Raw genomic sequence first — 27,986 nt, forward strand, 5'->3', positions numbered from 1 at the left:
GATCCAGGGGCAGTCAGTCAAGGACATCGCGCCAGCTCTTTTAGCCTTCGTCAGTAACAGAGACATCAAGGCCACAACGGTCGCCGCAGGACTCTCAGCACGCGCGTGGGTGCGCCAGATTTCCGGTGGGATCTCCTCCACGGCCATCCTAGATTACTTGAAGCTGTGGGACGCGATGGCCCAGTGCCAGCTAGGTGTTGGGGAGGACTCCCTCATCTGGAGATGGACGCCGGACGGCCAGTATTCCGCCAAGTCGGCCTACCGGGCCCTTCTCCTACCCTCCCACCCTGTGCACGGCTACTCGAGGATCTGGAAAACTTGGGCTCCTCTCCGGGTCAAGATCTTTCTCTAGCTTGCCATCAAGGGCCGGCACTGGACTGCCGACAGGAGGCGTCGCCACGGACTACAAGCTGAAGACAGATGTTACCTCTGCGACCAAGACCCACAGACTATTGATCACATCCTAGCCTCTTGCTCGTTCTCGCGTCAGGTTTGGTGGACCATACTATCGCTACTCGGGGCCGACGCATCCATGATAGGCGACGACACTCTTCTTCGGTGGTGGGACCGTTGGAGGCAGCGTTTTCACGGTGAGCGGCAGAAAGGAGCCGACACCCTCTTCGCGCTAGTAGCCTGGGAGAGTTGGAAGGAGCGCAACGCTCGGTGCTTCCGCAACGCACCATCCAACATCAACCAGCTGCTAAACACCATCAAGCTCAACGCCGATCTTTGGGTTGCAGGAGGGGCTCGGCACCTTGGTTGTTTGTTTAGTGAGTAGTCGATTCTGGCTTGGGGGGCAGGGGTAGGCGTCCTTCATGTCTGTTTCTAGTAAACCACCCAAACCCCTTGCTGTCTGTGTCATCAGCGCTAAAGCGCCGCTGTAAACTTTTTTCTCCTGCTTAATACAATGATACGCAAGCCTTTTGCGTATTCGAGAAAAAATAACACTGATGGATCCAAGAGTGTTGAAAGCTGATGGAAGAGCTATCAATTCACTATCAGTGTAAAGCTTTCAATGCAATATAAAGCTGGGCTAAAAGCGTTTGGTCTAAAAATTCACCATCAGTGTACACGCGGCCGCGCAGATGTATGTTCGTAGGATGCATGATTTGCAGTAGATGGGATCAAGGGGGTGTGAATTTGGTTAAAGCGTGGTACCTTCTCAGGCCACGGTTCCATGTTTATATAGGCCAGGAATATCCTTTGGCAAAGGAGTTTACATCTTGTACAACAAGTATCTAATCTAGGAGATTACAATAATAGGATTACAACAAGAGGATATCCTAATCGTATACAACACATGAAACCGTATCTATGCCTGACTCATACTCCAACACACAACCATAGTTGTCATGTACGTATGCTGAACATACTGGTATTCTAACACCTCCCGTCAATCACAACTTGTCAGCAAGGTTGAGATTGTTTCTGAACAGCATAGTTTGCTTCACTGGAAGAGCTTTAGTGAATCCATCGGCAACTTGATCTGTAGTACTAATGAACCGGACATCCAGGCACTTGGAGGCGACCTGTTCTCTCACAAAATGATAGTCGATCTCGATGTGCTTTGTTCGGGCATGAAAGACAGGATTTGCTGTTAAGTACTTGGCGCCAATATTGTCACACCAGAGGCGAGCAGCACGGGGATAACAAATTCCTAACTCATCCAGCAACTTGCGAATCCACATGACTTCTGCAGTTGCATTTGCAAGAGCTTTGTATTCTGCCTCAGTGCTCGACCTGGAGACAGTCGCCTGTTTTCTGGCACACCAAGAGACTAAATTACTCCCAAGGAATACAGCAAAGCCTCCCGTGGATCTCCTGTCATCTGGGCATCCTGCCTAATCTGCATCAGCAAAGGCACTCACAAGATTTGAATCAGACTTTCTAATCTTGAGGCCAAGACTAATAGTTCCTTTGACATATCTCAAAATCCTCTTCACTGCCTCCCAATGCTGACTAGTTGGTGAATGAAGAAACTGACAAGCTTTATTGACAGAGAACGATATGTCAGGCCTTGTTAACGTTAGGTACTGGAAAGCACCCACAATGCTCCTGTATCTTGTAGAATCTTCAGACCCGAGGCTAGATCCACTTTGCAATGAAAGTTTCTCGGTAGTAGGAAGAGGAGTGGCAACCGGCTTACACATTTGCATATTAGTTCTTTGCAGAATCTCAGTAGCATATCGTTCCTGATTCATCAACAGGTCACCATTCTTTCTCTGAACCTGAATGCCCAAGAAATAGCTTAGTTCACCGAGATCCTTGATTGCAAATTCCTTGTCAAGATCACGCAGTAGAGCATCCACTGCTGCCTGTGAAGAGCTTGCCACAATTATATCATCAACATACACGAGCATATAAATGACATGGCCTCCTTTCTTATAGAAGAAAAGGGATGTATCTGACTTGGAGGCAACAAAACCAAGACTCTGAAGCTTCTGACATAGGCGTGAGTACCAAGCACGGGGTGCCTGTTTTAGGCCATACAAGGCCTTGTCCAGCTTGCAGATGTAATGTGGCTTACTGCTGTCTTCATAACCAGGAGGTTGTCGCATAAAGACTTCTTCTTCCAGATAGCCGTGCAAGAAAGCATTATGCACATCAAGTTGCCTCAAACACCATTTGTTAGACACAGCAAGAGACAATATAAGGCGAATAGTAGCTGCTTTCACTACGTGACTAAAGGTCTCTTCATTAGTCAATGCCGTACCTTTGTTTGAACCCTTTAGCAACTAATCTCGCCTTGTACCTGTCTATTTTCCCATCGGACCGTCTCTTAATCTTGTACACCCATTTGCAATCAACCACATTCTTTCCCTTTTGAGGTGGCACAAGATGCCATGTCTTATTTTTCTGTAATGCCAGAAATTCTGCATCCATAGCCTTTCTCCAATTCGGATCAGCTAGAGCAGATTTCAAGGTAGGAGATTCCTCAGGAGTAACAGCAAGATGACCATACCGTACGGTGCCGTCGGTGTACTGTTTAGGCTTCCGTATCTCGTGTTGAAGACGAGTCCGTGGACGTGGTGGATCGGCAGGCGGTGGAGGCGCCATCGCTGAAGCCACAGGATCAGCTACTAAGGATCTAGTGTGGCCACCAGCATGTGTACTGCTTGGAGCAGAAGGTCCCGACGCAGTCATCGAAGATGGCGCTGGCGCGCCTTGTCCTTGTCTCCCAGCAGTCGGAGCTAGGACGGACCGGGACAGGACAGATGGCGAAGGCGGAGAGCTAGGCGCGGTAGACGACACCGGCGTGGACTGCAACGGGGATTCACCTGCAGTCGTAGCAGATGCCGGAGGATCAACCGGCAAATCTGTTCCGGGATTGGCGCCTGTTCCTGCCGAAAAAGGAAAACCACCCACCTGCATAAAATCACGGCCAGTTTGCCGCGGATTAGCACCGTCCGACGCTGAATCGTCAGGAGAATCTGCATGCTCATTACATGGGTTAGTGTGCAGGGAATCATTATCAGCTGAATCAAAAGTATGTTCACCGCCAAAACCAGAAGAAGGATTAAGGAGATCGGTTGGAAGGAGAAGGATGTCTGAGCGGAGACGAGCACCGGCATTAGGGTGTAATTTAGAGAAGGGGTAGACTGTTTCATCAAAGATAACATCCCGAGAGATGTAGACACGACCTTCAGCAACATCAAGACATTTAAAACCCTTGTGCATGGTACTGTATCCCAAGAAGACACACTGTTTAGACCTAAATTGTAACTTCTTTGCGTTGAAAGGACGCAAGTTGGGCCAACAGGCACACCCAAAAGTACGAAGATTCAAATAATCAGGCTTGTGACCGAAGAGTCGTTCAAGGGGAGTTTGATGATGAATAACTTTGCTAGGCAACCGATTGATCAAGTATGTAGCAGTTAGAAAAGCCTCATCCCAAAATTTTAAAGGCATAGACGCATGAGCTAGCAAAGATAAGCCTACTTCAACAATATGCCGGTGTTTTCGCTCAGCAGATCCATTCTGTTGATGAGCATGGGGGCAAGAAACATGATGATTGATCCCTATGCGCTGAAAGAAGGTGTTTAGCTTTTGATACTCCCCGCGCCAATCAGTTTGGACAGAGAGAATCTTCCTATCAAACTGGCGCTCAACCATAGATTGGAAATCATGAAATTTTTGAAACACCTCAGATTTATGACGAAGCAAATAAATCCATGTAAACTTGCTAAAATCATCGATAAAACTGACATAATAATTGTGTCTATTGATAGAGGTGGAGGCAGGACCCCATACATCTGAGAAAATAAGTTCAAGAGGACTCGAGGAAACACTAGTAGACACAGGGTAGGGTAATTGATGACTCTTCCCTAACTGACAGGCATCACACATCTGTTCTTTATTTGACTCAGAAACAAAAGGAACATTGTTCTTGCTAAGAACTTGCTGAACTATGGAAGACGACGGGTGACCAAGCCTGCTGTGCCACCTAGACGTAGACGGTTTGATGGCAGCATGCGTCACTTTATTTGAAGTAGATCTAAACGACTTCAATGGATAGAGTCCTCCTTCGCAGCCCCCTCTAACCAGAGTTTTCCTCGTGACCTGATCCTTAATCAAAAAATGATCCGGATGATATTCAATGAATGCATTGTTATCAGATGTAAGACAATGAACAGAGGCAAGGTTTTTATTTGCTTCAGGAACATAAAGAACGTTTTTGAGAACAAGGTTTCGGTTAGGGGTATGAACAATACTTTGACCAATCTGATTGATTCTCATACCTGCACCGTTTGCCGTGTGCACTTGATCAGTGCCGTGATACTTGTCCCTGGCGATGAGCTTCTCAAGTTCGCCGGTGATGTGATCCGTGGCGCCGGTGTCAGTGTACCAATTTGTGTCTACACCATAACCGGCAGTTGCCGAAGATGCCTGCCGTTTCTCCTGGGCAGGTCCCTGAAAAGATGCGTTAAAACGCTTGTAACAGCGTAAGACGGTATGACCCTCAAGGCCACACAACTGGCACTCTTCATTGCTCTTCTGACGAGGACGTCCACCATTGCCATTGTTGCTACGACCACGGCCATTGTTGCGGCCGCGACTACCACCTCCACGTTTGAAGCCACCACGACCACCGCGAGCAGCAGCGTTCGCAGAGGAGCTGGAGTTGTCACCACCACCGTTTGAGAAATTAATGCGCTGCTCCCAACTGACAAGTTGGGTGTAGAGGTTGCCGAGGGACACCGGTTCGTCGCGGTTGGAGACGCCGGAGACGACGGGATCAAAATCCCTGTCGAGACCAGCGAGGATGTACGAAGCAATCTCCTCGTCGTCGAGCTTCTTGCCGGCAGCCGCCATATCGTCGGCAAGACCTTTCATCTTGCTGAAGAAATCAGCAATGGTGGAGGAGCCTTTCTGCGCTGTAGCCATAGCCATGCGCGTGTTGATGACGCGTCCGCGGGACTGGGATGCCGTCATGTCCAGGATGGCCTTCCAGATTTCGGCGGCTGTGGTGCAAGATGCAATCTGCACCTGCACATCCCTGGAGACGGAGGAGATGAGGTAGTTGAAGATTTGCTGGTCCTTCGCAACCCACTTCAAGTGCTCGGGGTTGATAATGAGTTCATCAGGCGTCTCCTTCGCCTTTGGGATGAACTTCGGCGGTTCTCCCGCCGTTGCTGCGTCGAGGAAGTGAGCGACTTCGGCTCCGCGGATCGCCGAGAGGACTTGCGCCTTCCAAAGCGGGAAGTTATTCTTTCCCAGCTTCTCGGTCACCGGACATCCGATGAAGGTGTACGACGCAGGTGGAACGAAGGACGTTGACATCGGAGACAATTGCGGAATAGCTACCGGGCTCTGATTACCATGTGAATTTGGTTAAAGCGTGGTACCTTCTCAGGCCACGGTTCCATGTTTATATAGGCCAGGAATATCCTCTGGCAAAAGAGTTTACATCTTGTACAACAAGTATCTAATCTAGGAGATTACAATAATAGGATTACAACAAGAGGATATCCTAATCGTATACAACACATGAAACCGTATCTATGCCTGACTCATACTCCAACACGCAACCATAGTTGTCATGTACGTATGCTGAACAGACTGGTATTCTAACAGGGGGAAGTGTTCATGAGAATTCGAAGGGAGAAGAAGATGAAGAGCAACAGATTGACACAGGTTACAAACAGTATACAATTAGGAAGTAGTTTGAGGATGGGAGCGAGCTTCCTCCAACGTCGTCCAACCTCATGTGGAAGCAGCAAATTAAAAGCACCCGAAGGTCTAGCTACTACTGCTGCTGCTGACCATGAGCAAGGGGATCGGAGCTTCTAGCACTAGCAGGTAGATCGATGGTGCCCCCACAAGGGTTTTGGAGCCATCCACCGCCGCAAACAGCCGATCATCTTTTCCGCGCGCGAATGCATGCATGGTCCAGGGGCACGGGACCAGCAGCTTACAGCAATCGCCTCCAGTACGTAGCTGCCTATATATACTATCCCTGCCCAAATGATTAGGCTGCGGGCATTGCAATCAGACAGACAGGCTTGCATGGTTGGAACTGCACAACCCTAGCTAGCTTGTCGACCGGCCTCGGCCTGCTGGGTCCATCTTCATTCGCCAGCTGCGGTCTTGTTTACTTCCACCCAAAATCCAAAAACTTTTCAAGATTCTCTGTCACATCGAATCTTTAGACGCATATATAAAGTATTAAATATAAACGAAAATAAAAACTAATTAGGGCCTGTTTAGATTTGAAATTTTTTGGCCCAAAGAGAAAAATTTTTGTGGAATTGGGGCCTGAGAACTAAACGGGGCCAAAAAATTTTGGGGCCAAAATTTTGGGCTACAACTATGCACGCACTCCCATGGAAGCCCACCAATGACAACTGCAACTGCATGCAACCCAAGTTGTGTCAGAAAAAAATTTGACAAACTAAACACCTAAAATTTTTCGCGTGCGTTGGACCACAAAAATTTTTACCACTTTGACCAAAAAATTTCAAATCTAAACAGGGCCTTACACAGTTTGATCGAAATTTACGAGACGAATCTTTTGACCCTAATTAGTCTATAATTGGACAATAGTTATCACAAACAAACGAAAGTGCTACAGTGTTCCGAAAACATTTCGGGAAGGAACTAAACAAGGCCTGCATTTGTATCGTAGTATACTACTCCCTCCGTCCGTATTTAACTTCACCTTTGATGTTCAAAAAAATCTCCAAATAAAAGGTCTCGATGGCATCCGAAGCTACCAGATCAGGACTGTACTACACGCATGGATATAATAAAAAATGCAAACCTGCCGGAGTCTCCTGTCCACACGTTTCAATCGAGCAGAGGAAAAAAAGGAAACGAAAAAAAATTCCCATCGAGGGAGCCCATCCACACCTGCGAGCCTCGCGAGGCGTGAGCACTCCTCCGAGCCTGACGCCTCTCTCTTCCCCTTTTCCTTCTCAAAGCTTTCTCGTTCCCTTGTCCTTCGCACACCTTCCTATCTGTTCAAGCCTCGTTGCTGTGTGACCATGGCTGCAGGCGGCCGCCGATGTAGCCGGCGAAGGATGCGTGCAGGTGGCAAGATGGCCGGGGCCATCGGTGCTGACCTTATGAAGCCCCCACGGCGGGATGAGCGATCTCGTCAAGCCAGGCGCCGCCGAATCAGCAGTGAAGCCAATCAGCGCCGACTCGGCTGAGGAGGCGTGGATCTACGTTCGCGGGTGCCGAATCAAGAGGGCTGGCCTGCGCTTCAACTCCCAGGGCGACGTGTACGTCCCTGACTCCGAAGACGAAGAGGAGGCCCTTGAGGTGTCCGTGAATGGGCCAGTCGGCGTCGATCTGGCCCCTGCGATGGCCACAGACGGGGCTGCCGGTGTCGATATGGCCCCTACGGTGGCCGCGGATGGGGATGCCAGCGTGGAGATGAAGCCGGAGGTAGCTGCACGCCTGGCCAAAAAGGTTCTTGGCGAGGACCTGCACCCAGAAGTGGCTGCCCTCCTGGCCACAGGTGCTTTGCAAGATGGAACCTTTATACCAAAGAAAGCTTCATCGACATGTATAAGGTTATGATGCCTAATTTCTTCACCCCCGCCCCCTAGTTTATTTGCTGTTGGTTAGATGATGTGCTTTTGGTGCCAGGATGCTTGTGGATGATGTGGTGTACATTCTGACTTTGTTTACCTGAAGTGTTATATGTACTAGGTGTATGTTGTCACTTTCTGTACATAACGTGGTTTTAGTGTACTAGGACGAACTACTGTTAGTGTACTGATGGAGTGTGTTGTATTTTAATAAATGTTAATCAATGTAGATGTGTGATGACGACTGCTTATGTTTTGTTATGATTTTAATAAGTCATTCACACAAGTGACCTGAGAAACTCTGGTTTCGCATAAACCACCACACATTATAAGGTCTTCTATTTTATAGCAGTGCCACAGATGATTAACATTACCATGTATACATGCTGAATATGACCAAGGACCCCCTGCTTTATTTATAGCATTACCAGACATGATTACCACTGTATCAGGCTCCCAAAATTCCCAAAATCACAACAAACACGATACAATTAGTTTCCTAGTGATGCCAGCACATCCTCATATAGCTTTCTGTCACAACCAAGTACTCTAGGAAGCATGCCTAATGACTGCAGTCGATCTTTGTCGATGTGAGGAATCTTGTACCTATTTCCTCCGCCATCTTTCATCACCTCAATCAAACACCCTTGTAGTGTCAGAAACACTCTGTTCAAAGTGTCTGGATCATAATTAGCAAACTCATTTTGTACATTTGCGATCAGGTCATCCAAGTTCCTAGAGATCATGTCATAGGTTAGGGATTGAAGAGAATTAAAGAATCCTAGGTCGAGTACATTCAAATCTGGGGAATTAGAAGGTTGATTGATGAGTCGTATATCAAGCCCTGTGTGTGCCACAGCAGTCCTAAACTCCTCATCATTTACTGGCACATGTGAAGGGGCATTATCTTGCTGAATATAAATGGTTTGTCCTCTAAGTTCTCGTGGCCACCGTTGAACAATAGCGCCCAGAACTTTACTGATCAGATATGATCTCATAGTAGTCCGATCTACATTGATAGGTTTGGTGACTTCAACCCCCCTTCCTCTGTTACGACTCTTTCTTCTTGCTTGTTCCTGTAGTTAATGAAACCAAGTAAGGATCCCAAATTTTTAGCATAAAAACTTATGAAATTTTTAACAAGTTGTGTGATGTACCTTTCTGACAAATGGCCACACCCCTAGCTTTCCATCAAAAATACAATTACTTGCATCGTCATATATTGGTCTTCCTACTGCTGACAGAAACATAACTTTGCCAATGCGATTATTATTGTGCACAGTCCTATGTGGATCCTCCTCCTCGGGAAGCATATAATATGTCATGTCAGATGTGGTGTTGAACCACTTCTCATCCATGTGGATGATGTTGTACATATCACGGAATTTGGGTTCATTAGGCAGTGTCTTTCCATCTAACATGGAAATACACCATCGTAGCCTATCTTTCTTATTATCTTCCCTCAAATAAGGCTTTAGTGTACTGGAGTGGCGGCGTAGTAGGCCTTGCTTGAACCATTTATGCAGGGTGGTCTTCTTTACACCAATAGCTTTAGCTAGAGATCGTATAATCCTCCTCCTATGCAAGGGAACTCCAAGAACACTTGATAGATCAATCTGTAACCTTTTGCGGCCACAATTCTTTCTCCGTGATCTGACATCTACTGGTCTACCTTGTGCACGACACTGCTTAGCTCTTCGCCAAACACCACGCACTTGATACCTACTCACCTGAAACATGTCTGCTACTATTTTTGTAGTGTTCTTTTTTAATTTTCCACGATTGCTTCTCTCAAGCAATGCTTCATATATTTGTTGCCTTTGAGCGTCCGTCAAATTTCTACACTTACGTGAAATATTTGTGTTTGTATGTTCATGTTGTTCAACGTCAGAGTCTCCAACTCCTCTTCAAAAACTATGTCCACAGCATCAGTGTAGACACCATAGTCGTCCATGTCCTCGATCATGTCTACAAAAAAAAATGTGAGACAGCAGCAGCAAAAAAAGTTGTGAGGTAGCAGTAGCAAAATATTGTTAAGAAAAAAATGCAAGTTCCATTGAGGCTTACTAATCATTTGTTGCAGCTCATGTTGGTGATCGGCAGCTTCTAAATTGATGTCAAAATTATCCTGTTCATGTGGAGCATCAAAGTTGATATCTCCATCTTGTTGATGGCCGTCTTCAACAGCAAGAACTGCAATAGGGTGGGAGATGTCATTGATGGCTGAAAGGTATGTTCACAGAAAATAAGTACTTGCTTTTAGTAATGAAATTGAGAGAAAAGTTACCTTCATGACCTTCTTCTTGTCCCTCAGAAGCAACAATATTGAGATATATGGCATGCAGAGCACCGTCTTGCTCTTTCTGAAGATAGTGGGACTGACCTATGAGTGGATGCACTTCTTCATTAATGAGATGAAATTGATCTTCCTGGAGGTATTGGATTTCATGTCCTGTATCATCAGCAAGCTCTTGATTTAGGTCTGGTAAGGGCTCTTCACTGTCTTTCCCTAAAACTATGTTTAGATCGAGGAGCATGGCTGAAGATGAAATGGATTGTAGGTTGATGGAGGTTGGTGCAGCATTTAGATAAGGTAGGGGCTCTCCATCTCCTTCATGTGGTGCTGTGTTTAGATCAATGAGCATGGTTGATAGAATGAATTGCAGGTTGATAGAGGTTGTAACACTTCGGAGAATGGGGGAAGGCTGTCATTGTTGGAGTCTTTATAGTGCCGCAAAGTGGCGCCCAGTTCAAATTTCAGGCTGAAGACAAATGGGCGCCAGAATGGGGACTAGAACTTTCTGTAGTACTCCTGGCCACATTCTACTCTGTGTATTGCTACTGTTTCTATTTTGTCTGTTGCTTGTGCTGGTTGAATTGTGACCACACATTTGTATCGTGGCTGTTGATCTGTATGGGGCCACTGATGTCAGCTGCACTTTTTAGAGGTATAATTGTAATTTTGCATGTACAGTATCTTCTCCATTTTGAAGTTAAATACGGACCGAGGGAGTACTCCTGTACTCGGGAGTATATGGTGCAGTCAACTTGCATGGCATTGCATGCTGTATCCAGGGACCAGACTGCAGCTAGCCAGGCTCCACGGCTCCACCCAACTCAATGCCTTGCCCCGTCCATGCGAATAGTCAGACTCGAACGGACACACAGTTGTAGTACACTATACAGAGCTCGCTAGCTAGCCCGTATCTTTCAGAGGGACACTTTTCTCTCTCTCTCTGCAGACAGATGCATGATCTTGAGATCTTGTGCGTGTACTTTTATATATGCCACGAAACCTCCAAGTGCACAGCAGGCAGCAGCAACAGTTAACAGACTGGCTATCACACTAGCACACTGCTGGCCTATTCATTGGAACGACAAATAGCTATAGATTCGAGGATTTTTGTTATAGCAGAACGTGAAACAAAGATCATTTCTAGTGATAGTCACAAGATCCTTTTATCAAGTAGTGGGAAGACTACCTAACCTTTTAGGGGATTCTATTGTTAGAAAGCATCAATATTTATTTCATTCCATTAAAAATAACAAGTCAATTATGTTTGTAAGAAGAAAGAGAAGCAGATCTTCCATTTTGTTCTAGGATTATTCTTTTTTGTGGCCATCTGTGTCATGCAAGTGTTAGATAAATAGACAATTTTCACGTTATTTTAATTGCATAAATTAACATTATGATGATGACATATAAAAAGTTATTAATCATAGAAATAATGATATCAAACATGTTCATAGCAATACGGAGTGTGATCAAATAACATGTGAAGCATGTGATTATTAAAAACATGAAAGCATAATATATATTGCATAACAACAAGGCAAGACATATATCTCATAACAACAATAAACATGAGACAACATATGAAACGATGAAACAAAACTACTGAAACATGTATGATCTAGAAGATGAAACACAACAGGAAGATGAATAGATCATACCCTCTCATGCGCTCCGAGGATCCCGATCTTTGTCCAACTCCCATGATGTAGACGATGAAGATGATCTCTCCACCGGTGCGACCGCGTGAGGAAGACGGAGACGGCGCTCGAAGGAGACCATGAACACATAAGATATTTGCTATTTAATACCTACCTAATACTAAAGAGGCAAAATTTCAGCCTCTTTTTTAGTCTGGATTTTTTTGATCTGGCCTATTTGTGAATCCAATTATTACCTTGTTCCCATATGAATCCATATAAAGCGGCGGCGCTATAGGTCCTGCCCAAAAAAGCCATATCTTCTGGCCGAACTACGTGGGCCAATTACCTCCCAAAGCCCAACGTCGAAGAGAATTCTCCTCAACCCACTTTCAAAGCCACACATGCATGCTATCGTCGGCCCATATACAAATACCTGGCTGAGCTGAAAGCATTCATTGTGGGCCACCCAAGTGGAGCCGCGGGACGCGTAGGCCTCCACGGCCCGCCTGAAGCTTGGGAGCAGTTATGTCCTCTAACCAGTTGTATAGCGTTTGGACTTTAGAGAATATAATAATCTATATCTATATCTATATATTTATCTATATCTATATCTATGGCCCTGTTTAGATTGGAGATAAAAAAATTTTGGATGTCACATCGGATGTGTCGGAAGGATGTCGGGAGGGGTTTTTAAAAACTAATAAAAAAACAAATTACATAGCTCGTCGGGAAACTGCAAGACAAATCTATTAAACATAATTAATCTGTCATTAGCATATGTGGGTTACTGTAGCACTTAAGGCTAATCATAGACTAGCTAGGCTTAAAAGATTCGTCTCGCGATTTTCAACCAAACTATGTAATTAGTTTATTTCTTTATCTACGTTTAATGTTCCATGCATATGTCTTAAGATTCGATGGGATGGATGAAAATTTTTTGGGTGGGGAACTAAACAGAGCCTATATCTATATCTATATCTATATCTATATCTATATCTATATCTATATCTATATCTATCTAATAATAAAGAGGTAAAATTTCAACCTCTTTTTTGATCTGGACTAATTTTTGATCTGGCTTATCTTTTCAAGCATCCGCTCCAACCCGCTCTGTTACTGTATACTCATACTCACAATTCACAGAAGGCCCACACTAACCTCTAGCTGCTCCTTAATGACTCTACTAAAGAGGCAAAAGTTCAGCTAAAATTTTGGTCTGGAATAATTTTTGTCTGCCGGAACTGAGGAAGGAAGCTTTGGCAGGGAAGCGAGGCGGCCAGGCGGGGGTCGCATGGCATGCACGACACGATGCCCTAGTGGCTCGGCGCCCCTGCCCACTGGTGCAACGGGTCGTGTGGTCGCGGTATAGACGAAAAAACCACCAGACCAAAAATTAGACTGAAATTTTGCCTATTTAATATTAGGCGGGGGTCGCCTGGCACGCACGACACGACGCCCTCGTGGCTCGGCGCCCTTGCCCGCTGGCGTGACGGGTTGCGTGGTCACGGTACAGACGAAAAAAACAACCAGACCAAAAATTAGGCTAAAATTTTGCCTCATGAATGCATGCAGCCGGGGTGCACGAGCAGTCAAAGGGTTGGGGTGTTGCGTGTCTCGGTCTCGGAGTAGAGACAGGGAGAGTATAGGGGTGTTTTTATCTATATACGAAAGTATGTAAATGGGTCTAAGAGGTAGTTAAGTGTGTGGCAAATTTCAACTACACAGGCGATTGTAACGACATATTTCTAATACCGCGAATAGTAATGGTACTAGTAGCTGGCGCACGCCCTCGCGCGCATGTTGGACTAACTTATGCTGATAAATGGTGAAGTTTTATTTAGTACATAGATTGTTATATGGGTAAAATACATGGAAGGTGATAAATGGTGAAGTTTTATTTAGTACATAGATTGTTATATGGGTAAAATACATCACTACTGGAAACAGCAACGCTGCCGAGGGTTTTTTCTTTTGCCGAGGGCCGGATTTCGGACACTCGGCAAAAGATATCTTTGCCGAGGGCCAACCCTCGGCAACGAGTGACCTTCGCCAAAGGCTTCTTCGCTGAGGGCCGGACCCTCGGCAGAGAAACACCCTCGGTCAAGGCCCATCTTTGCCGAGGGCCTGGCCCTCGGCAAAGAAGGGGCGCTCGGCGGTGTGGGCCCAGAGTAACGGCGGCTCTGGGCGTTAGGCTTTGCCGAGTGCCCACAGTTAAGCCCTCGGCAAAGCTCTGCCGGAGGTCAGGATTTGCCGAGGGCCCTCCGGCCTGCCCTCGGCAAATCCCCTCTTTCCCGAGGGTCTGGAGTGGGCCCTCGGCAATTTTTTTTTGTTTTTTTTTATCCATTTTTTTTTCATTCTGTGGCACACCTACACTATTTTTAAGTACATGCTAAAGTTTGGTTCATTTTGAAATAACTTTGGTATATTTTTTGGATTTTTTGAATTTGTTGAATTTTTCGACAAATTTCAAATTCAAACTACAGGTGCATTAAATAATAGTATTTAATTATTTCAATCATGACATTCATGATTGTTAGTGGATTTCCAGGCCGTATGCAGAAAGCCACATGAAATATCGAACATTTACCCCCCGAAACATGTGGACCAAGTTGCGTGAAATCGTTTTTTTGAATATATAGAATGAAAACAAACTCAGAAAATCACGAAACATGTGGACCAAGTCGGCGTCTAAACCCCTTCACGAGCATACAACTATTTCTCAGCTGGATGACATTGGGCGTGTGATTGGGCTGAAGGCCGAGCTGAACCTGAGTCGAGAAGGCTTCGATAAGATGTTGACTGTGTTTGCCACCATGCTACCGAAGGATCATATTCTGCCCCCCAACTTGTACGAGTCAGAAAAACTACTTCGTGCGCTCAAGATGCCATATGATAAGATACATTGTTGTCCGAAAGGTTGCGTCCTATTTCGGAAAGAACACGAGAATACAAAGTACTGTCCGAAGTGTGGAGCCTCAAGATACCTCGAGGCAGTATCCGGTGATGGCCAGAAGGTGCAGCTTACCATCCCCGCTAGAGTGTTACGTCACCTTCCTTTCATGGCGAGGATCCAACGACTTTTCATGACCAAGGAAACTGCGAAACAGATGACTTGGCATAAGAATGGCAAGCGGTACCTGTGTTGGTCTGTAAGCTGGAGAAGATCTTCCCACCGGGCTTTTTCTTGTCGATGCAACATTTGATCGTGCACCTTCCCACTGAAGTACGTTTGGGGGGGGCCTGTGCAGTTTCGCTGGTGTTTTACAGTGGAGAGGGAACTGAAGACTCTTCGCAAGAAATGTACAAATAAAACCAGAATTGAGGCTTCCGTTGCAGAGGCATACCTGAGGGAGGAGGTGGCAAACTTCACTACACAGTATTACAAGCCCAATCTGCCGAGCAATCACAACCCACTTCCACGTTACAATGTCGACGAAAATGAATCAACTCTAAGTCTTTTCCATGGACAACTCGGTAGCGCAAGTGCATCCACCGTGAAGATTTTGACAAATAACGAATGGCGCAGTATCATGCTATACTTGTTCAACAACCTTACTGAGGTGCAACTCGGGGAATTTGTTCGTGAATCTTGGAATGAACCAAGAGATCCAACCACGCAAGAACAAGACATCCTTCTATCCCAGGGCCCGGGAGCGAATAGGCCTGATTTCATTTCTTGGTTCAAACGAAAGGCCCGGACCGACTCGTCCATGAGTGTCGAGTTGAAACAGGTTGCAAACGGCTGCCAAGTTAGGGTGAAGTCATTTACCGGATATGATGTGAACGGTTATCGCTTCCACACAACAAGATACGAGAATATCCGGCCCAATCGGAAAACCACAAATAGTGGAGTTTGTACTCCCGGCACTGATGGCCTCGACTACCATGGAAGAGTTGAGGACATCTACCAACTTGAATTTGATGGTGACAAACCTCTGAAACCTGTCATGTTTAAATGCCACTGGTTTAATCCTCGCGAAACGAGACTCACCCCTAGTCTTGGGCTAGTCGAGGTGCGAGAAAATTCTGTATATCCGGGAAAGGATATCTACATTGTGGCTCAACAGGCCGTGCAGGTGTATTACACGAGATATGCGAATCAAGCCAAACAAGAGCTTCAGGGGTGGGCTATTGTGCACCAGGTTTCTCCACACGGGAAACTCCCAGCCCCAAACGATGACGATTACAACTTTAACACAAACACATATGATGGAGAGTTCTATCAAGAAGATGGGCTATCGGGGACACTTCAGATACTCCTACCTTAGGCCCTCGAAATGGAAGAAGACAACTAAACGGTTGATGACGAGGATGATGGAGACGTGGTGCAAAATGCCAAGGACATACAAATGCTTGAGCGATTACATGTCGCTGCTGATGAAGACGAAGACGATGACGTAGGACCTTCGGATAGTGTCGCTTATTTGGATAATATTGACAGTGATGACGAGACCTATAATCCCAACCACGAGGACTATTCGTAATACATGTAATACTATGTCTTTTTTAAATTATTGACATTTTTGTTTTGTTTATTTATTTTCAAGTCTCTAATATGCTTACTAATAAGTCTTGTTTCATTCTTTGTGTGTGCAGGTGTTTGATCAAAGATGGCGAGCAGGCGGCCACGACGTGACACACCCTCGGCCTACGCGAGACGCCCTTCCCTCACTGGCGAGGCAGAGTCGTCAGGGGCAGCCGCCGCAGGACGCCGCAGGAGGGGGAGGCCTTCCACGACGAGTACCAGCCAGGGGCGTAGGAGGCCGCGGAGTCCCACCCCAGACCCCGTGGCTCCGACGCTGGAGGAGTACCAGGAGGACGAGGACCAAGACGAGGACCAGGTCGAGGGCCAGGACGAGGGCCATGATGAGGAGCACGGTGCGGCGCCCGAGGACGAGGGAGGCGCGGCGTCGGGTGTCTACCAGCGAGGTCCCGCGAAGCTCCCTCCATACCCACTACCTCAGAGTCGGGCACTGCTTCGCCCTGTACCGCCCAAGTAAGTAAATCTAAATGATATCACAACTACCTCATCTGATAGGTTTGAGGGTTTAGAGAGAAACTGACTATTTTTTTCTAACTGGTGCAGGTCTTGGGATCTGGTGTCGGGTAGTCCCGTGCGCGCTCCCTCGACCATCCTGGGTACCCTGTGCCGGAAGTACATCCCCGGCCTCGTGGAGTTGGCGTCGGGGGCCCGTGAGCCGGCCACCACCTGGGACGTACGCTTTAGGGGAGGACGACACGTACCGCAACCCCCAGGAGAGGATACTGGCCGAGTTTGGGTAAGTTCCTTTCGCACAACAATAATTCATCCATTACATTAAAATCTATTTTTTTTTAAATAATGATTGGATGTATTAACTTTTGTGCAGAGGTACTTCAGGGTGGAGGACGAAGACGTGGCCCTGGCTGAGTCTGTGGCGCACGCCTCCTGTAGGAAGTATGTCAGCGACATGCACCACGAGGCGCGCGTCCAGGCAGTGATAGACTTCTACGCGTCGGCGCGTAGTATGACTATCACGAAGGCTCAGGCGCGGACGATGACGATGATCCAGGAACAGTACCTGGAGGTAGATGAATAACATTCAGATTGTCTCTTTTTTGAATTTAATATATTCAATTATATCTTCATATCTGTCAAACACTCATTGTCTTGTAGGTGATTCCCTAGTGGTGTCGTGCGCATACCGATGCCTGGGCCGCGATCGTGGGTAGGTGGTTCACGCAGGACTACCTAGACAGGCACGAGTCTCAGCGGACACTGCGTCTGCAAAGACCAGCTGCCACTCACCACCAAGGCAGCAAGAGCCTCCCCGCCTTCAAAAAATCATATGTAAGTGATTTGTCTTCTATTTAGTTTCGCGTTTAATGTATGCTTGATTACTCACCCTCTGACGCTTTTCTCGTAGGAGGCTGCGCACCCGGACGAGGAGGTGTCCATGTTCACGGCTTAGGCTGCGTCTCACCAGACTGCAGGCCAACGCACCTAGGACGCAGCTGCCCCTCGCGAGGCATACTCCGACCCCAACGTGTACGATAAGGTCCAGGAGTACACGTTGGCGGTACGGGAGCGGCACGGGCCAGAGTACGACGTCCGCACCGAGCCACTAGATGCCGAGGCTGTCATGAGGCTCGGTGGCGGTAGGAAGCACGGCCGGGCCTGGATTGCAAACGCCGCCATCGACCCCAACACGACCCCCACTCTCAGCCAGCTCAGAGCACAGAGCACGAGCTCCAGCCAGGCCATCCGTGCACGGCCGACTCCGACAGTGAGCATGTTAGCTTCGCTCTAGGTAATTCTAGGTTCTCTCATAGTAAATTAATATTCTCGCAACTGAATTACATTTGCATTACTGAAACATTGGAGTGTAATCTTGCAGGCCGACAACGCCCAGAAGACGGAGCAGATCACGGCCCTCACTGCTCGGCTGGAGGCTGAGCGTCTCGCGCGAGAGGCCCAGGACCAGAGGATGGCTGAGATGATGAGAGTCCTGGCCGCTCTGGGGCAGCATACAGGTGTGGACGTCACGATGTCAGCTCCAGCGCCTCAGCTTCCGACGCCGTTTAGTTCTACTGTAAGTGTCAAAGTTAACTTCTTTGTAACTGTAGTGCAGAAATAATTACTGCAATCTCACATAAACATCTAACTGTTTGTGCAGCCTCAGTCGACAGCGGGATCCAATAACCCGCCTCGTACGTCACCGGATCCTGGAGCCTTCGACACACCACCCTCGACGCAGAGGCAGGACGGTTGGGGACGATGGTGACTTCTCGCAGCCCTACGGTGCGTACGTGTCGGCGGTTTGAAACTTTGGTTCGATTTGGTGAACTTGTGGACTACTGGATGGTCGTGATATATATACATGATGTTCGTGATATATATATATGTGATGTTCGTGAGATGTATGTGCTCGTTGTCGACTCTGTGTGTGTGATGGTATATATATATGTATCTGTCTATTGTCTGGATGCAAATAAACAAACAAAAAAAATTTAAAATTTCTCTGGTCTTTGCCGAGGGCCTTGACCATAGCCCTCGGCAAAGATTTTCTCAGAAAAAATAGAAAATAGGTCTTTACCGAGGGCTATGGTCAAGGCCCTCGGCAAAGAATTCTCCAGAAAAAATAAAAAAAGATACTTTGCCGAGGGCCTGCATGGTAGCCCTCGGCAAAGAAATTACCCAAATAAAAATTTAAAATTTCTTTGCCGAGAGCCTGTATGGGAACCCTCGGCAAAGAATTTACCAAAATAAAAATTTTAAAAATTCTTTGCCGACGGCCCAACGTTCGGCCCTCGGCAAAGACGCCGTCAGTTGCAGCTAGTGGCCTAACGGCATCTTTTTTTCGCCGAAGGCCGGCGTCAGCCCTCGGCAAAATCTTTGCCGAGTGCCCGACAGAAGGCCCTCGGCAACTCTTTGCCGAAGGCAGCCCTCGGCAAAGCCTTTGCCGAGGGTCTTATAGCCTTTGCCGAAGGCTGGAAGCCCTCGGCAAAGATCCTCTCTGCAGTAGTGCATGGAAGGTCAGATTTATATGGCATATATCGTAGATGGTATAGCGATAACGATGGGTAGTAATATTATACAATACAAGGAGGTTTTTAACTCGGTAGTCCACTAAATAAAGTAGAGACAAGGATGTCGTAACAGCTTGCTGAAATTGTGGAAGAGCGATTAGTAGTTGATGCTGCGGTCGGATTTACAGCCAGGTTCGTATTCAGTTGAGTTGCTTCTTGCCCAGTACGTGGTATCATCTGATAAGACATGATGATGTTATATGGATGTTAGTATGGGGTCGATTCAATCTCTGAAGCTCAGGAACTCATCTACATTTTTAAATTATGACCTTGAGAAGTACCTCTGAGATGAAAATTTTGCGACAACAGCTAGATCCTAGCCAACTTTTGAGTTGTGCACAAAACTGGAACTATTCTTATGTTTGCATCGTTGAAATAATCATATCAAGCTTTGGTAAATTTAAGCAGATAAAAAATGAAGTTATGAAGACACTGGCATTATATAATCCTAGAAACTATATTAGACTATAAAATAGACTGCAGAATCAGCTAAGATTAACATTTTTATTCTTTTGTTTTTTATCATGTACGATAGTATTCCGTGTTTTTTTTCATGTCGTGTCATACAGCACTTCTCAGACTTTGTAATGAATTTTCTCTGCTGTCATAGTGATCAAAGATGCACACTGTTATGCCAATTATGTAAACAAAACAACAAACAGTTGAGTTCACTATCAGTAGTTGAATTACATATGAACTATCAAATTCTAAACCAACAATTTCACGAGAAGCAAACAGGTAGAGGTGCACACGAAGGTTTTCTTAAATTTCTATTAGCACCAAGTTCATCATTGACGATTGAAACCTACCTGAGGTTGTCAAACCTGGTGGCCCTTTGAAACCTACAGTAATATAAAGTGAACCATGACCATTGATCCTCCAATGTTGAAACTATGAAATGAATAATTCATGTGATTATGCAAAGTAAATACCACCAGAGGTCTAAAACTACCATAATAGCTTCATGAGGCTTTTGGTGCTATAAAAAAGGTTCCTTTGTGGATGGTTAAAAAATATATGAATTGCCGATGCACCCACACAGTCTTCTTTTCTTTAGAGGAGGTCCAGTATTGGTGCATATTCAAAATGGTTTATCAACCTGTCCCATATACATTATTTTGTTAGCTGAAAATGGTTCATAACCAGGTTCAGTCAGTAATAGTAAAGTATTGGAACCAATCACTGAGCCAGTTTTCTCAAAATAACTGCTATATTAAAAACCCTTTGCCTTTGGCAGTTAGATGTTGCTAAATTAAGAAAAGTTACGGAATCCCAAACGGTACAACAACTAAAATGGAGTTTTTTACAATATATGTAGAATGAATGACAAAAGCTTTCTGACTGTAACATATCTGGTGTTTCTTTTGCTAGGTCTGTCACCCCTGCATTCAGGCATGCATGCACTATGGTTTGGAATTTAGTACAGCATTAAGTTTAAGAAATACTAAGATATTACAGTCAGATATATGCCTGAATCTAAAAAAACTACAATGCCTCTGATTTTACGCAACAGCAAACAACTTGTAAAGAACATTCAAATAAAAGGTCAAACAACGTGATCCTGTGGCTCATTACACCTTAGATCAGCTGTTAATAAATATAGCCCTGCACTCATACTCAATCCATGATACAGGCGTACATCTATACGCACCAGCAATGTACAATGTATTATTTCATTAAGCTAAAAGAACTGTAAACATGTATGACTATGAAAAAAGGAATTTTCATAAGAAGGTTATGGTAGAGCGCACCCAAAAATAGTGTACTATACCAATTTTGACAGTTGCTGTGATTGGAAAAACCCTAAGGCGGTACCTCTGGATCTCCAGCTTGAACAAGGAAGGAATCAGCTGCATAAGAACCCACACGGTTCAGCAAAGGTTCACTGACCCCGTAAGCACAATAGGCCATTTAAAATAGTGAACATTGCAATGGTAAGATATAGTGTATGTCTTAGAAGAGGTGTAAATCAAATTGACGACTCTTGGAATGGAATGGTAGCTCAGTTCAGTAATCAAATGTAGCCTGCATCATGTGATGAACTCTGCATCATGACTTACTCTTTCGACTGAATTGAAGGCTCCAACACCAGCGACCTCGAGGCTGTCGGTGATATGGCTTTTGAGCTTCATGAATAGCCTGATTATGTATTGGTAATTCACCCAGACATACTGGGAAGTTCAGAGAGCAGAACAGAGACATCTGAAAGAACAGGTGCAACAGAAAAATCATAGGCCGATTAACCAAATGCTGTGGCAGCAGTGATTAATCCAACTAACAATGTAAGAGAAGGTACGGTGCACACTCTTTCTAGGTAAAGGAGTTTCTTTCCTGCAAGGTAGTAAGCAAAATTTGAGAGATGAGACAGATTAATCCAAAAATGGCATTGCCAAAAATTAGTAATTGTTTTAGGGCTCTATCTTTCTAGAGGGTTGGGTAAATAATTATGGAGCAATAATTTATTTGAGACCAAAAATTTGAGCAGAAAGCATCTAATTGCATAACTCAAATTTAAACAATTGGTTTGACCGTTTGAGGAGGTTTGATGAACTAAATATGGATAACAATTAGTTACCTAAGGAGCAAAGTATTGTGGTGTCAAAAATTCAACATATATGCAGGACAACACTGTAGGAGACAACATGTGGCATGCGTGGACTAAAAAACTACTTTCTTAGTCACATGATATCTAAAATTTCTCATCCAGGATGACCCCAATGCAGTGCAGATATTTATGTATTAATATAGATAGCTGCTTTGAGAAAAAAAACTTAGCCATATAGAGAAGCTGTAAGTGAAGAAAAATGTGGAAGCCACCGAGATTGTAGCATCACAGCAAATTAGGATGCTATTGAGCGCGTGTGAACCCAATCTCGCTTATTGAGCTGATAGTTAGGTCTCTAGCACTATTCTTATGTTTCCCTAAATTAGTGCAAATATTTAAGGATAGAGGACACACAAAAAACTGAATAAAAAGAGAGGCTAGTATAGCTGGTTTACGTGAGGAACAGGGCAAATAGAGGGTCCTAGATAAAAAGATGAGAGGAAACCTGAGCGTAGGGTACATGGCCCACGCCGCTGTTCCAAAATCGAAGGTGAGAACCACGGCCATCGCTAGTACGGCGGCAGCAGAGGCTTGCTCATGCTGGAGCTCTCGTGGTCATCGACGAGACTACCGTGCCCGAGCCCGGCACTGGACAGTGGTGTCCGCGAGCACGGAAACCTAGGGTTTCGAGGAGCCTGCCTCGGAGAGCACCCGCGCCGCCAGCCACCGGAGGGCCCTGCTCGGAAAGCCCTGTTGATGCCCTGCCGTGGCCGGGGATGAGCGTCGACAGGTCACACGGGCGGTGCTCCGCCGTAGCCTGAGGACATCGTCGCGCCGCAAGGACGCCCTGCGGTGAGGTGGTGCCGCTGGGGCCCGGCCTCCATGCCGCCACATCGGGGGAGAGGGAGAGGAAGGAAGAGGCGGCGGGAGCACAGATTGCCGGGGAGGCGCGTCGTCGTGGCTGCCGCGTTGGGAGAGGCTGGCATGGGGAGACGGAGAGAGCGAGGGGTCGAGAGGAGGCCGTGGGTTGTCTTTTTTTTTTGCCGAGATGAGGGGGAGGGGCTAGGACCAGATCAGGAGACGAGGACGAGCGTTTTTTTTTATAAACAGTAACCGCGGGATGACGTGGCTGTCGCGAGGCACCGGAGAATTCCCGAGCTATTATGTGTAGAAGAATATTTTTAATTCGTGATATTTATAATAATATGGTTCCAAATAACAAAAAAAAAGAAAAAAGAAAATACCATTCTATTCGTGTCTGCCTACGGTTCGCACGGCCGCAACCGGTGAGCGCGGCCCTTGCCCTAGCTACGGCGGGTACAGCCCCAACCCCTGCCCCTGGTCCGGCGGGCGCGGCCCGTGCTCCAGCGACGGGCGCGGCTCCTCCGCCTCTGCGGGTCCGACCGGCGCCTGAGCGCCGCCGAGTTCTCATCGGTCGTGTTCCTGTTTGAGAGGAACCAGCAGCGGCGCGGAGCAGAGCAGCTCTGGGTAGCGACGGCGCGGCGAGGAGCAGAGCTGCGGCACGCGATCTTCCTACCACACACACCGTCGGTGAGTCCTCCCCGACCCAACGACGCAGCTGCCCTGTCCTTGGAGTTGCGAAGCCATCTGCGAACGCCGTCATTCCACGGGTCGACGCCGCCATCACCTCGCGCCGCCACCGTACCACCCGTGCCAACGCCGCCGGAAGAGCAGGGGGCCAACACCCCTCGGCTCCTCACTACCTCAACCCTAAGCCCCGACAGCCCTTCTGCAGGACTGCAGTCTGCAGTTGTCAGGCAAGAGCCGTGCAGCTCTTCCACTGCTCTTGGTCTCATCTCATCTGGTCATTGATGAAGTGGTGAGGTGCAATTTTAAACTTCTGCTACTTAGCTACTGCCATTTACAGTTGAAGCATTTAGTTCAATTCCTTACAATTCCATTTTATGTTACTGTTGTCAGATAGTCGAGGTATAAATAATGGAAAATTGGAAATATGCATTGCTCTTTAGGAATATATATGGATGATTGCTTTTAAGGAAGAAGGAAAAATTGAAAATACTGTTGCCATTTTATGGGCACTGTTGTCAGAATTGAACTTGAGACATTTTGAGACCTTTAAAGTCCACACCTCATGCTTTTTTAATATGGATTATACTGAATTGGCAAATTTATACTTGTACAACAAGTTGTGAATATGGATTACCGAATTGCATATGAAACATTCCATAGGACTACCCTATGTTAAAATCCTAGTTCCGCCACTATCGATCACCAATGTTTGAGGATTGATTCGGTATTGAGGTCATGTATGCAAAAATTTCAATCTTATACCTTTTCTGTTCTGACTGCTATCTTGGTGGATCAGATCGCTGAGCAAGGGCTGCAATCACTCAAGATGTCATCATCACAGGCGGCTGGGGGCAGCACATGGAAGTGCCGCCGCACCTTGGGCCCTGGATCTTGTTGGGCATCACTGCCTGAAGATCTTATTCGTATGGTGGCGTCGCGCCTGCTTGATAGTGACTTTCTCGACTACGTCCGCTTCCAGCTGTCTGCACGAGCTGGCGGTCCAGCACCACCTCCCCGAGTGGCCGCGGGGTAACTGACCCGCGTTTCCACCCACGCCGCTGGATGTTGCTTCCCGAGGCCACCCCAACCTGCATGGGTATGTCCACTTCATCAACCTTGACATAGGGACCATGGTCCGCGTTCAGATCCTGCTCCTAGGGGATCACTGCGCCATTGACTCAGTTGACGGCCTGCTGCTGCAGAACTCGGACCAGGAAAGGCACCGTTCGCCTTGTCCACCCTTTCACCGGCGACATCACTGAGCTCCCACCCATAGGGACCCTCCTCCCACAGCCACAGGTGGACTCTTGTATTCCCAGCGGCCCTACACTATACAGGATAAGAAGACTTGCAAGATTCATTTGTGCTTCTGTTTCCTTCAAAGCTGGAGCCATGACCATCATGCTTGCACTTTATGACGTATGGCATGTAGCCTATGCTACCTCCCAGGATAGGCAGTGGAACCTGTCAAGCTGGCGATTGCCAATGCTCTATGCACCATTGTCGTTTCAAGGCAAGCTATACATAGTGGGTACTCCCAGAATATGGGAAAGTATGCACCAGGTCTTCCAGATTGACCCTCGAGGGCAGAATGAGGCTGGTGCAGATCCTCAACTACAACCACCAAAGTTGATTGCCACAATCCCCATAGGCAAACTCATCCATCCTCATGGTCTGGTACAATGTGGCACAGAGATCTTGGTGCTTGGACAAAACGACCTTTTAGTGTCACAAATTTTAGTTTGCAAACTCACAGACCTTGTGCTACAAAAGTTTATCCCAGTAGACAACATTGGAGATAATACCTTATTTCTTGGAGAAAGGAACCTAAGTGTCTCCTCTAAGATCCTGTCTACAGTCAAGGGTGACAATGTTGTCTACGAGTGTTCAGGACAACCCTATCTTGGACAGTACCACCTCAGTAGTGGCAGTTTGACACCAGCAATTGATAGTTGCAGCTTGTATGGCCGTGCACCGGGACCAAGTAGCCTCGTCCACTATATCTTCAGCTGCTGCACTCGTGATCTGTGGTATGTAAGTGTATTTAGTTTATTTTCTTTCTGCGCTGTCTCTCCCTACCATTACTTGTTTTGTTTTGGGCTACCTAGAAGATTGTTCCATTATGTGCTTGTAGGAACCGAGGACTACTATTCAGAAGAGCAAGGGATGCTGATTTATGGTTTGTGTAAGATGAAGAGCAAGTTCAATAATGAGGCTAGTCCTTCATCCCTTGTTTTCTATACCAACACATGGTTCACCAATCTTGGACTTGAATTCGCCAATACCCTCTTTATTATTATTTTTAAATCACAGCACAACGTAGACACTCATGCGTGCACCCCTATGAATGCACGTATACACACCCTACCCCTATGTATTGAGATTGACAAAGTCACGACATGAGCCTCTCTGTCAATGAATATGTTGCCTACCGCTGAAAGAACATGACTGTTAAATCATGGAATAAATCTAGGAAGTGAAAGTGCCCCCCGCCCCCCGCGGTAGCAATTGCATTTTTCTAATGATGTCTATGGTTAGTACTTATGAAGTATTAGAGATTCACACACAGATAACTTGAAAACTATTGGCCCCTCGAATCCTCGTGAAAACCTGGATGGCCAGGTTCCACCATAAAAAAACCCTACCAGCTGAGCTATGCTTAGTTCTCCAATACCCTCTTTATTTTAATCCTACGTGCTAGTTCTTATGCTACTCGCAAGCTCTTGTTTTGTATGCAAATCCAATTTGCTCAACCAATTAACTGTTTCATTCCCTTTTTTTAATGTAACATTATGTTTTCAGATCTATTAGTTGAAATATATGTCATTTATACAATTATACTGCAGCATTATATAACCCCTCTTCCAAACAAGCCTTTATAATGTGCATTACTGCATTTGCCTAGACATTTCCTTCACCAGACCTCACTTTGTGTGGGAGCTTTCCACCCTTGACTTTCTTACTGAATGCAGAATGGTTACAAAATTAATAAGATGCTATTGTGATGTTGTAAGGCGCTTCCTACATATAGATTTTGTTTGTTTGCCTCATTACCTACTGTTTATGTGCTACCAGCCTACCATAGTAGAGGTGGATGCCTTAGTTTAGTGTAAGGTTCATGTGCGCAATGGCCTGTCCAGCCATGGGTTGTCCCAGAATAACCAATTATCAAGTGCCCCCTTTTCTCATTATCCTGAAACAATCGTTCACATTTGGATACCCTTGAATAACTGTATTCAACACAGAGGCACAGCTCTGCTCACATTATATCCAACTGCACCGTATCCCTGTATGCCATATTGTTGCCGCCCTTCTCCCAAGCTCTCTTTGTTGGCCTGCTTCACCCGTATGCTCGTTTGGTTGAACATGCAGTGGTAGCAAGTTAAGTTCGGCAGGGTGAATGGTAGCTAGTTTAACACACTGTTGGCTGTCTTCCACGTGGTGAGCTCGTGCTGGGTTTGAACGAGCACTAAGGATAATATCATGCAATGCAATCTGTTTAGATCAGAATTTATTTTCTTTTTGTTAACACTCTGACTAGTGATTTCTACGTTTGTGCATGTAGTTTCGACCAAAGTAACTATGTATTGAGATTCGGGATTTTTTTTCCATGACACTGGTGGCATGCTGCTAATCTACATAGGCCTTGTTTGTTTGGCTGATTTATATTGAAGTGGTCAAAACTAGAAGTAGTCCTAGAACCAGCTTATATTTTTTTATTGATGTTATGAAATACTATGTTTGTACTCTCTGTCAACAGTGTATTGATTTAATGGTATAATCATGCTTTTAATACAATATTCTTGTCATACCCCTTTTCCAGGCTTAAACCAACACCTGGCTACCAGTTTATACCAGCGCACCAGTTTATAGCAGTATCAAAAGGATATGAGATTCCCAGTTGTAACAAATATTATCATTAGTTATGGTATTTGACTTTCACAGTACATTGTAGTATATTATGTTACTATTGTTTCTTACAAATCTTTATTAATGTGCTGCGCTCGGGCACCACTAAAGTGTTGTAATGTACAAAAGTGTTGTAATGTGGATCTTTACAAATCTTTAGTATACCTGTATCGGTAAAGTTGGATGTTTAGATAGAAACTGAACACCATCTTTTCAAATTCTGGCAAAGAAATGGCAAGCTCTTAGGTTGCTTCTTCAGGGACGTTCTGCGGCGCCTAAACTCTTCTGCTGATTTGGTGATCAGTAGGACTTTTGCTACAGTGGCGGATAGCGGAGTCGTGGTGTTATTCCTTTTTTTTATTATTTTTTATTTTATTTTTTACGGCGGTGTTATTCGTTGCAGACGTTATTGGGCAAACTTGAAACATGAGTCTAGTTTT

The 27,986-nt window shown here is 45.9% G+C and overlaps 1 protein-coding gene, 1 long non-coding RNA gene and 1 pseudogene across 15 annotated transcripts; 2 read left to right on the forward strand and 1 right to left on the reverse strand.

The window, feature by feature from the left end:
- On the forward strand, positions 9,831-11,009 carry LOC110429667. 2 transcript variants are annotated; one of them, XR_002446781.1, is made up of 5 exons: positions 9,831-10,049; positions 10,120-10,266; positions 10,351-10,521; positions 10,598-10,629; positions 10,703-11,009. It is a non-coding gene; the product is annotated as an uncharacterized LOC110429667 (long non-coding RNA). The 2 variants fall into 2 exon arrangements; XR_002446782.1 differs by having other exon boundaries at positions 9,831-10,018.
- LOC110429569 lies at positions 19,478-23,141 on the reverse strand. Of its 13 annotated transcripts, XM_021445673.1 has the most exons (6): positions 22,592-23,141; positions 21,847-21,872; positions 21,602-21,743; positions 21,313-21,391; positions 20,351-20,383; positions 19,478-19,718 (listed from the first exon to the last, which is right to left on the reverse strand). In XM_021445673.1, the coding sequence occupies exons 3-6, from the start codon at positions 21,671-21,673 to the stop codon at positions 19,639-19,641; spliced, it is 264 nt and encodes an 87-aa protein (XP_021301348.1). In that variant the 5' UTR covers positions 21,674-21,743; positions 21,847-21,872; positions 22,592-23,141; the 3' UTR covers positions 19,478-19,638. The 13 variants fall into 13 exon arrangements, 5 of the variants coding, with proteins under 5 accessions (XP_021301348.1, XP_021301347.1, XP_021301344.1 ...); XR_002446654.1 differs by having other exon boundaries at positions 19,478-20,383; positions 21,293-21,391; positions 21,821-21,872; XR_002446659.1 differs by adding an exon at positions 20,494-20,640 and having other exon boundaries at positions 21,293-21,391; positions 21,602-23,141.
- LOC8073454 lies at positions 23,847-27,798 on the forward strand (annotated as a pseudogene).

This window comes from Sorghum bicolor, chromosome 8, assembly GCF_000003195.3.
Source record: "Sorghum bicolor cultivar BTx623 chromosome 8, Sorghum_bicolor_NCBIv3, whole genome shotgun sequence".
Lineage (NCBI taxonomy): Eukaryota > Viridiplantae > Streptophyta > Magnoliopsida > Poales > Poaceae > Sorghum > Sorghum bicolor.